Source organism: Pteropus vampyrus, unplaced genomic scaffold (genome assembly GCF_000151845.1).
Source record: "Pteropus vampyrus isolate Shadow unplaced genomic scaffold, Pvam_2.0 Scaffold3, whole genome shotgun sequence".
Taxonomy (NCBI): Eukaryota; Metazoa; Chordata; class Mammalia; order Chiroptera; family Pteropodidae; genus Pteropus; species Pteropus vampyrus.
In genome coordinates, this window is record NW_011888784.1 from 14,819,804 (window position 1) to 14,830,989 (window position 11,186).

At 41.2% G+C, this 11,186-nt stretch overlaps 2 protein-coding genes and 1 pseudogene across 9 annotated transcripts in view; 1 reads left to right on the forward strand and 2 right to left on the reverse strand.

The window, feature by feature from the left end:
• The window catches only part of LOC105293168 (zinc finger protein 271), a 42,526-nt gene that overhangs the window by 8,146 nt on the left and 23,194 nt on the right, over positions 1–11,186 (reverse strand). The window contains exons 1-2 of one of the 5 annotated variants that reach the window (XM_011361695.2): positions 3,624–3,708; positions 2,724–2,919 (exon numbers count right to left, since the gene is read on the reverse strand). The exons of 1 other annotated variant lie outside the window; for it this stretch is intronic. In XM_011361695.2, the coding sequence (XP_011359997.1) occupies positions 2,724–2,823 (100 nt within the window). In that variant the 5' untranslated portion in view covers positions 2,824–2,919; positions 3,624–3,708. Of the gene's footprint in view, positions 1–2,723; positions 2,920–3,260; positions 3,505–3,573; positions 3,709–11,186 lie in introns of those variants that run through there. 3 more of the 5 variants (XM_011361688.2, XM_011361679.2, XM_011361700.2) reach the window with 3 other exon arrangements.
• On the reverse strand, positions 6,993–7,111 carry LOC111741490 (annotated as a pseudogene).
• Positions 10,861–11,186, forward strand: part of LOC105293128 (zinc finger and SCAN domain-containing protein 30) — a 13,642-nt gene continuing 13,316 nt past the window's right edge. For all 4 annotated transcript variants that reach the window (XM_023531643.1, XM_023531657.1, XM_023531648.1 and 1 more), the window contains exon 1: positions 10,861–10,895. The gene's annotated coding sequence lies outside the window, so the exon portion shown is untranslated. The remainder of the gene's footprint in view (positions 10,896–11,186) is intronic.

Here is an 11,186-nt window from a genome sequence, read left to right on the forward strand (position 1 = left end):
ACCTTATATGAAAAGCACTGATGGTAGTTAAGTTTTAGGTTTCAGGTGGGAGTCTGCTTTAATTATATGTCAACATGTAACGAAATGGTAGCTTAAGAGACTTATTTTCCTGCTGTGTTGCAATCCAAAGCAATCCAAAGGACAAAAGTGCATATCATAGGTTAAAAGAGGTGGATTGTAATGGATGTCCTCCTTTCTCCCCTTTAGATCTTCTGTTCACCTTGTTTGTGCCCCAGGAGGCTGATATCAGTTTATGGACTGCATCACTTGGGGTGAAATTAGATTTGGCCAAAAATCATGGGAGAATCACAGAGTAATCAATTGTCCTAGTTTGCCCAAAACAGAGGGAGTTCTTGGGATATGGAACTTTCAATGCTAAATCCCAGGCAAACTGGGATAGGGTGGTCATTCTGCACCCTGGTTCCCTTCTTGCTGGGCCAGGAGTTGGAAGTAATTGTGTTTCTTTTAGCAAAGGCCAAAGTTCCGGTCGGGCAGCTCTATCCTACAGTTACATTCTCCTGGATCTGGTAATCAATCTCTCCCCTTGTAACTTAAGGCCTAAAGGTAGTAACTGCTTCTCATCGTCGTTTTCTTCAAGAATGTTCTCCATTCCTTGTTGACTTCTGTAATCTTTCCCATCCTCTTCATGAAACTTTTGAATTACACCATTTGAATGAGCCAACTGTTTCCTGCTAGAATCCTGACTGATAGATACATCCTGGTTTATTTTCTCCATAACCATTATCACTATCTGATACTATACTGTGTATTTATTTATTTCCTATTTCCCCCAGAGAATGTAAGCTCCTTGAGGGCAAAGCCTTATCTGTTCAGTTTACTACTATATCCCCTTAGAGCAGTGCCTGGCACAGATAAGCCCTCAGTAACTAAAAAAATATTATATGGTTAATAGTAATAAGCTATTATCTTAACTAATAAATATTTATTAACAATAAGTGTTTGTTTAATAGTTGGTTAAGTAATTTGAAGGATACATTAATGTTAGCAGCAATTATCTTTAGATGGTGGAGTTGTACATTATTTAGACCTTCTGTTTTGTGCCTTTCTACATTTTATAAATGTACTTTAGTATAATAAAAAATGTTATATATACTCTAAGAGAGACAAACAGATGTACAATATGTATATTGATTTATATAAAACTGCAAAGGAGGAGGCCCAATTCCTGCAGAGATACTCAGGAAAGATGAGAGCTAGATGCCTTAGAACAGATTCTTAAGGAAAGACACATTCTAAATACAGGTGAGAGAAACTAAACAAAATAAAACAAAATTTGCTCCAAAACTAAAAAGAGGCAGAAGATCTAGAGTAAAAGAAAGGGATAATAGAAGTTGAATTTCATAGGCAAAACCGCGGCAATGGGAGGACCAAAATCAAAAAGCAACAAAATGTGATGTGGAAATGAGATCTTGCAGAACACATGAACAAAGTTGAGATCAAAACTAGCTTACTAAAAAATAACAGTGGCTACCATTTATAAAGAATTTACTACCAGCCAGGTCTGTTCTCAGAGTTTTACATGCAGGGTCTCATTTAGTGCTTGCAGTGTTTGTTATAGTAGTAATGGAGCCCAATGAACCCTATCTCCCAATACTTACATCCTTGTGTAGTTCTCACTAACAATGACTCTGGAATTGATCATGTGACTTGCTTTGGTCAATAACATAGTAACAAAAATGTAACACAAAAAGAGGTTAGAAGAGTGCTTATGCATCCCAGGGCTTGCTCCCTCTCTAATTTTGGAAACTAGCTTCCCTGTGAAAAAGTCTGGGCTAGACTGCTGAAGATACGTGATCCAAGCCATAGCCAGCACCAAAAGTCAGACATATATGATTGATACCAGCTTAGACTCTGCCGTAGTTGAGCCACTAGATCAGGGGTCGCCAGTCTGTGGCCTATTAGGAACCGGGCTGCACAGTGGCTGGCGAGCAAGCAAAATTCATCTGTATTTGCAGCCACTCCCCAGCACTAGCATCACCACCTCAGCTGCACCTGAGATCACCAGGCATTAGATTCTCATAGGGGCACCAGTCCCTGCTGCCAGAAAGGTTGGGGACCACTGCACTAGATGACAGCATGAGTGATCCCAGACAAGACCGGGAGAAAAAAAATGCCCAGCTGAACCCAGCCCAAGCTGATGACCTACAGAACCATAAGAAAATAACACTGTTTAAAAATGTCTGATGTTTTAGGTCAGTAAGTTTGGGGGACCTTTATTATGGAGGAATAGACATAATCCTCAAATAACCTCCAAAATATGAATTATTATATACTTATAAAGTGAGGAAACAGAATCATAAAAAAATGTAACTTACTGAAGCTAGTAAATGACAAAGCTAGTAACTGAATCCAGGTTGTCAGACCCCAAAACTTTTAACTACTCCCTTAGTTAATGAGAAAGATAACTTGAAAAGATTTTAAAAGGAGAAATATCAAACACTGATAGACTGATGATAAAGTGATTATAATGGGAAAAATGGATGATTTGGGGAACTTCAAGGAGAGGAAGGAATTCCATGAGAATTTGATTGCCAGAATTCACAGTAAAGTCATGTGACTGTGCTTGCAGCCCTGCAGAGATGGCACTGCCTAATAGTGAGGGTAGGCAATGAAGAACAGCACTTGAAGACACTAACATAGCTATGGTAACATCACCCCCCTCCCCAAAACAACCAAGAAAGATATAATACACTGCTGCTCACCTGTCAGAAGGTGGTGTTCTTGAGATTCGTAATTGAGCTGGATCTCCATGGGCTGCAAATGGACACGTGACACCTCAGGGAGCAACTGGCGAATTACCATTTCCTCAATAAGCAACTGGGCTCCACTGGGCTTAGAAGGGAATCATCACAGAGACTGGAGATATAAACTTTGACGCTAGACCACCAGAAACATCCTCTAGATATAAAAGAAGTATAGGAGAAAACAAGATCTCATTTAATTTCGAAGTGCTTTTCTCTTAGAATTTATTAACCTTCCTCTCTCAACATCCAGGAGTCAGGCATTACCCCTCTTGGTCATATATTTTCCATTCCAAATCTAGAGATCTTCAAACATCATTGAGGATTAATGCTACCAAAATAAAGATATAACTAGAAAGATACTGCAGGGGAGGGAATCTTAGAATTTTGTCCCTGTGGTTAACACTATGTTATTCGTTTCCCTTTCTATACCAAAATGATACTATCTATCCATCATCACGATCTGTCTTTCCCTCTTTCCCTTCTTCCAACACTCACACATTCAGGTAGCTCTTTCCCGGCAGGGTCGACTGATTCGCGGGGATACATCCACGTTCCTAATTCCACCCGCTCCCAAAGTTTCCGGTGTCTATTCAGTTGAACCCAAGACCCACCAAGGACTGACAGGGAACTAACAGCACACTAGGCCGAGAACCGACTAGCGCGCCATTCTCCGGAGCCGCGCCCAGGAGCGACCCCAGCGCCCTCGACTCTCCACGGCTTCAAGAAACCACACACGGTTGCCCAGCAGCGCTGAGAGGACGCTCGAGAGGCGAGATCACCCGAGTTCCTCCGCCTCCCCAGAGCCTACCTCATCCATACCTCCACGCGCTCTCCAGGGCGCTGTCAAGCCTCACTCACCGCAAACCCGCCATCGCCGGGTCCGCTCTAGGAATCTGGGAGAATTGCTCTGCTCTACGGCGCGTGGCCTCGCACGTGCGCACGCGCGGGCGGCCGCGGCGGCGGCCTGGGTGGGCGTGAGCCAAGGGAAGCTGAGATTTAACCTCCCAACGTCCGCGGAGCTGTCCGCAGCCGAGCGGTAGCGAGGGACTTGGTTGGCCGGTTACAGATCCCTTGCTGCCCTATCTGTGGTACTTGTTCTGAATGTCGGAAAACAGCTTTCGGGAAAGCTTTCTGGGGCGGGATAGGTTTTCTGACTACTTAGTGGGTTCTTCCCTAGTTATCTCTTTTTTTTCCACCTCCCAACCCTCCATCTCTCAGATTCGCTGGTGTGCTTCCGTTCTAATTTTCTTCCCGTCCTCTCTGGCTTTTCTCCCAGAAGAGTAGCGTGCCTCCGAATCCCCTGGAGGCCTTGTGAAAATACTGATTGTTGGGCCCCACCGACTCAGTAGGTTTGGGAGCCCAGGTTTTCATGTGATCCTGATGTTGTTGGTCCTGGGACCACGCTTTGAGAACCCCTGCCGTAAAAATAAGAAATGCTCCGTAGTTAATCCCTGAATTGCTGGGAAGGTGGTTTTCATCTACTCTGCCATCAAGAAAGGGCACGGGGTCTCTTTCTATATAGTTTGCTTGCCAGTACTCTCTCATTATGACTAAAGGATCAGGGCGAGAAGAAAGATCTGAAATGGGGGCGAGAGGCGGCAGGTGGCTGGGGCGGGGGGCGGGGGTAGCAAGGTATCAGGATAGGAAAGGATATTACTGTGTTCTCGGAAATATCTTGGGAAATAATGGGGGATTTAAAAGAAGGATTTAGACAGGTGAGACATATGACCTGGGTTAAGATGCTTGGAAGAAAAGGTTTAGGTGTGAGAAAATGGTGGCTGGCTGAAGTGATGGTTGAAAGAGAGGAAGAGAGCTTTCTGTCCCAACCCAAGACCCTCTTCCAATATATGAAATGTTCAGGATGTATGAATGAGACCCAGACATTCCTGTAAGGAACTTTTTTAGGTCCAGACTTCACAAGTAGCAACTGCAGATACTTTTTGAAAAACAGCTTTACTGAGGTATAAAAGACATACAATAATCAACAAATATTTAAAGCATACAATTTGATAAGTTTTGTCATATGCATACAACTGTGAAACCATCACCGCAATCAAAATAGTGAACACATTAACTCCAAAAGTTTCCTCTTTCCAATCCCTCTTTCTCCTCTCACAGACCCTAACCACTGTTCTGCTTTCTGTTACTATAAATTAGTTTTCATTTTCCAGAGATTTATTTAAATGGAATCACACAGGATCCAGTCTTTTTTAGTCAGACTTCTTTCACTTATTTTGAGATTATATTGCTATGTGTATCAATAGTCCATTTCTTTTTGTTGCTGAATAATATTCTATTGGATGTATATACCACAACTTGTCTCTTCACCAGTCAATGGGCATTTGGGTTATATTCAGTTTTTTACTACTACAAATAAAGCTGCTATGAACATAGGAACATTCGCGTACAGTCTTTATATGGACATGTGCTTTTTTTCTTACATAGTAGGTATATGTTTAACATTTTCAGAAACTGCTACGCTGTTTTCAGAGTGGCTGAATCATTCTGCATTCCAGCAGTATATGAGAATGCCATCGTTGGCATATTACTTTTAACAGGTTTCCAGTAAAACAGAATGAGAAAGTTAATCAAAAGTTAATTCTCATGTACAAAGGCTAAGGGTACTTTTACCCAGAAGTGACGATATGAATATACATCTTCTGGGTTTTTAACCAAGGAAACCAAACCATTCTTTGAGATTACACTAGATTTGTTGTTTTGGGGAGTCTTACCAGAGATGTTACACTCTGTATGTGAGTCTGAGAAGCCAGTTTGGAGTTTAACAGTTTGCTGAATTGGCCAAAACAAATCTAGACCCAACTGTAGTCCACACAAGCTCACACTGAAGAGGTTCTTCTCAGTAAGGTAAAGGAATTCAGAGGTTTCCAGAGAGATCAGCAGATACAGAGATACAGGCATGGGAAATGATATGAGATTCTCAAGAATGAAACTGAGAGGCCATCAACCAATATTCTACCTTATTTCTATTTCTGGTTCCATTTCCTCTTGAGGGAAACTAGGCCAAACTAACATATGTCTGATTTAGGCATAGATTCTAGAGCAGTGGTTCTTAATCTTTGTAAGATAATGTACTCCTTTGAGAATATGATGAAAACTATGGACCTCATCCTCAGAAAGTTGAACATAAAGTCTCACATGTGAACTTTTGCTTATCATGTAGTATTAGAAATAAATTTCATTTTATACTTAAACTATATAAGCAATCTTCACAAAGAATGAATTTCAATGTAAATATAAATTTTTAGTTCCAAGTAAAAAAGGGATGTAAATACAAATTGTGAAGCCACATACCTCTCCTTTTGATCAAATAAATATTAACAAGTCGATTGCTGCTGCTTGTTTTGAAAGACATCTAAATTATAGACAATATGATATCTTTATATGCATGTCCGATTGACTTTGACTTCTTGAAAACAGAACCAGTGTTGAAAAATCAGATTCAGAAAGGGAAATAATGGCCAATATAATCAGAGTTCCCAATGTTCACTTTGGCAGATCTAGGTAGGCTTGTATCAAGAAACACCAGACTTCCACAAGGCTTTTAGATTGAATTATCTAATTCAGATTAGATAATTTCCTTTATCTTCCCTATGTAAGGTCTTTGACATCAGTCTGAAAAGTCTTCAATTCTAAGTAACTGATAATCAAGTCGCAGCAGTTTAAACAACTCTTGGTTTGTACTTACCACATTGTTGTGGGTTAAATTGTGTCCTCCCAAAAGATATGTTCAAATTCTAACCTCTGGTACCTGTGAAGGTGACTTTATTTGGAAATAGGATCTTTGCAGATGTAATCAAGTTAAGGTGAGGTCCAGGTAAGCCTTAATCTAATGGCTGATGTCCTTACAAGAAGAGGTAAATTCAGACACAGAGGAGACTCATAGAAGTGATATGTGAATGTGGAGGTGGAGGCTGAAGTGGTGCATCTATAAGGCAAAGAATGCCAAAGATTGCCAGCAACCACCAGAGATCAGGAGGCAGGCATGGAACAGATCCTTCCTTAGAGCCTTTAAAGGGAGCATGGCCCTGCCAGTACCTTAGTTTTGGACCTCTAACCCCAAGATCTGTGAGAGAATAAGTTTCTGTTATATCAAGCCATGCTATGGTAACAGAAGTGGGGTGCTGCTATAACAAATATCTAAAAATGCAGATATAGATTTGGAATTGGGTGATGGCTAGAGGCTAGAAGGCTTTTTTTTTTTTTTAACACCTACAGCACCTGGTCTTCCTAGGTGGACTCCCATCCAAGTACTAACCAGGCCCGAACCTGCTTAACTTCTGAGATCAGATGAGATTGAGTGTGTTCAGGGTAGCATGGCCGTACTAGAAGAGTTTTGAGACTCATGATAGAAAAAGCCTAGGATGCCTTGAAGATATTGTTGGTAGAAACATGGACATTAAAGGTGATTCTGGCAAGGGCTCAGAAAGAAGGGAAAAGGATAGTAGAGAAATGTTCTGTCATCTTAGAGAATACATATATTGTTATGAACAGAATGTTGCTAGAAATAATGAGCATTTAAAGGTATTTCTGGTGAAGACTCAGACAGAACAAGGAAAACTGTTAGAAACAAGCAAAGGTGATCCTTGTTATAGAGTAGCAGAAACTGCCTGAATCATGTTCTGCTTTTGGTTGGAAAATACAAATTTTAAGTGATGAACTTGGATATTTAGCTGAGATTTCCAAGCAAAGTGTGGAGGTGTGGCCTGGCTTTCCCTTGCTGATTATAGTAAAATATGAAAGAAAAGAGATAAATTAAAGAAGGAATTCTTAAGCAAAAAGGAATCAGCACGATGATTTGGAAATTTGCTGACTGTCCAAATAGCATGGAGACAAGGCCATGAGGGTATCTGGATAATCCTTTGGTGAAGAGATTAGATGTGTGATTCATAGATCTAATCAACTATCTCAGTAGAAACCAGGAATAGAAATGGTGTTTTCCAGGAAGGATCTGTGGAGAACCTTTGCAACTAATTGTGTGGATCCCTTTGATATCTATGGAAGACCAACATGGTTCTTGAGAATGTTATATCACCAGAAACATTGCCAGCTCAGACTGAATTGGATAGAGACAGGAAGAAATGAAGGATGGCTGTCAAATTTCTGGGGTTCTACATGCAAGAAATGTGATGTCCAGAGTGTAGGGCCACTACTGAGGGCTGGGAGACCAGGGCCACCTCAGCTGACAGTGGCTCAAGGAAGAGTGGAGCTCATGTGGCTCAGAGACTAGAGTTGATGGGGTCTCTGTGGACCCAGAAGTTGGAGCTGATGGGGCTTCCATTGGCCCAGAGGGCAGACTGAGCCATGGAGTAATTTGGGAACTTTATAAACATTTGGAAATTAAAAAACACACATCTAAATAACTTACAGTTCAAAGAAGAAATCACAAGGGAAATTAGAAAATTTTTAAACTGAATGAAAATGAAATGCAAAATAAAACTTTATGGAATGCAGCAAAAGCAGTGCTTAGAAGAAAATTTATAGCTTTAAAACGCCTATATTACAAAAGAAAATATCAGTAACCTGAGCTTCCACCTTAAGAAACTTGAAAAGGGAGAGCAAACTTAACAACAACAAAGCAGAAGTAATAATGATTAGAGTAATAATTAATGAAATACAAAGTAGAAAAACATTAGAGAAATATGAAACAAAAAAAAATTGGCTCTTTGAAAATGCCAACAAAAATTGGCAAACATTTATAGACTAACCAAGAAAAAAAAAGCAGAGAATAGGGATATCACTACCAACACTACAGAAATTTAAGAATATAAGAAAATACTCTGAACAACTTTATGCCAACACATTACACAGTATAAGTGAAAGGGACAGATAACTAGGAATATACAAATTACTAAAACTGCCTGAAAAAGAAATAGAAACTGAATAAATGTATAAAAAGTAAAGAAATCGAGTAATAAATTTTTTCTAACAAAGAAAGGCACAAGCCCATATGACTTCACTAATGAGTTTTATCAAACAGTTTAAGTTTGCTAAAACTTCACAATCTCTTCCAGAATATAGTGGGGGCCAGTAATTACTCTGATATCAAAGCCAAAGACATCACAGGAAAATAAACCATATCTATAACAATACGAACACAAAATCTTCAATAAAATATTAGCAAATTAAATTCATTAATACATAAAAAGGACTATACACCATGACCAAATGGAATTTATTCTAGTAATATAGGTTGGTTTAACATCCAAAAATAAGTTAATATATTTATAGATTTAAATACCTCACTCTCAATAATGTTTGCCAATAATAGAATGAATAAATACTGGCATAATCTCACAAAATAATGTTATTAGAAATGAGAATGTACAGTGTACAACAACACAAAACAATATGAATGAAATTCACAATGTTGAATGAAGTCAGACTTAAAAGAGTAAATACTGAATTCCATTTATATAAAGAACAAAAACAGGCAAGATCAACTTATCATGATCAAAGTTCAGAGTAATGAATACCTTTCAGGGCTAGAGGAGGGTAATTAATTGAAAAGAGCACAAGGGGGACTTCTGAAGACTGATAATATTGTTTCTTCATCTAAACACTAGGAACGTAAGTGTGTGAATATTCAACAAACTATATGTGCACTTATTTACATGTAAAATCAGCATTACTAACCAATATTTGGCTGTTCTGCATTCAAAGCATTACAACACAGGCCAAATACAAATTTTTATTACAATGTTTCACCTTATTTTCTGAGACAATTCCACCTGCCTATCCCATCTCATTCTCTTTCCATGAACTATTCTTTTCTATCTTCAATTTCTCTCCACTCACTTTATCCTTTTCTACAAAAATATAATTAGGTCTCCATTAAAAAAAAACAAACACCTTTTAATCCTATTGCCTAGTCCAACCAATGCCTTCCCTTTTTCCTTCCTGCATTATCACATTTTCTCAAGAGGAATTATTACGCATTCTCAGTGCCTTACTATATACACTGTCTCAATCCCTGGCAAGGACATTCCACACATAACATCTCTCTCTGGCCTTCCTTCTGCCCCTCCCCCTAATTGCAGCTTCACCTCAGTTCTCACCCTTCTCCAGCTCTCTGCCGCATCTACTAGTCACCTGTTCCCTCTCCTGAAATGCTTTCTTGGCTTTTATGATGTTTGATCCATCTGGGCTCTCCCTCTCTGAGCAGCTCTTCATCTTTATCTGCTCTTCCTCGTCACATCCCAAACATCAATATTTCTCAATTCTCTATTTTTTAATTTGCTCTGTCCAACACTGTCAGATAATACTCTGAAGTTTACACTTCTGGGCATGTCATATATAAATGATCTGCCCTGATTACTAAATATATTTCTAACTCTTGAACCTAGCATTTGAAACTCTCCAAATCTGACCCCAACCTATCCCGCAGACTAGGTTGGAGCCAACCAAGATGCTGGGCTAATTCCCGAATATGCCCCGGATTTGCCAATGCTGTACTCTAGTTCCTGCCGCTCCCTGCATGGGATACATTTCCCTTCTTTAAATCGACATTTTAATCTTTCGTCAGGGCTCAATCTGAGTAGCGCATTCAATGACCAAATTATTCTGACCTCCTGTTCCGCCCCGCCCCGCCGCCCACGCTCTTGCGCTCCATTGCTGGGTCGATTCCCCGCCTTGCACCCTCGCCGTTCCTGGGCAGGATCCCTACCCCTACGCCCCTCCCCGTAGTTTCTAGGGCTGTCATTGCGGACAACGTGTTTACGGTGTGCGAATGTGCTCTGGTCCTCCTCTCACCAAAATTTTTAGACCGCAGGTTCTATTTTTATCTCCTTGATGCAAGCTCAACCGCGAGCTCTCTCTCTCTCCACTTATATTTCTTAAAAAAATTTTTTTTTCCTCTCTTGTAGTCGCTTGTCAACCATTTTGACTAGGGGCTGTACCCACCAGGTCCCACTCAGAGACGCGTCGGTTTTCCCCCGACCCTGTACCCCTCTTTCCTAGCCCTGGGGCCCGCGGCTCGCCTGCTACAGAGCTTCAGTCCTCCCGGCTTCCTAGAGGGGCACGACCCCCCCACACACACACTTCCGGCGCGCGCGGCCCAAGCCGGTCCTGCTCCCTTCTTGGGGTCGGTCCCAGCAGCCCGCAGAGCAAAGGGTGAGTGAGGCGGTCCGACAGTGCGGCCGCGGGTGCTTCCCAAATCACGTCTGTCCTGCCTCACCCTCCCCGCCGCCTTGCCGCGGCCTTCTTGGCCTGCCTGTGTCACAGGCAGAGCCTGCGGCTGCACCAGGTGGCCATCTCTCCTCGACCGTAATGCCCGTCCCCCCGCCTATCCATCCGTCGGTCCATCCTTTCTTGCTTTTGTCGGTTTGCTCTCTCATCCACCCGCCCTTGCGCCCTTTGGCTCCTCAAGCACTTACCTGCGCCTTCTGTGTGCCAGGTTGGTGG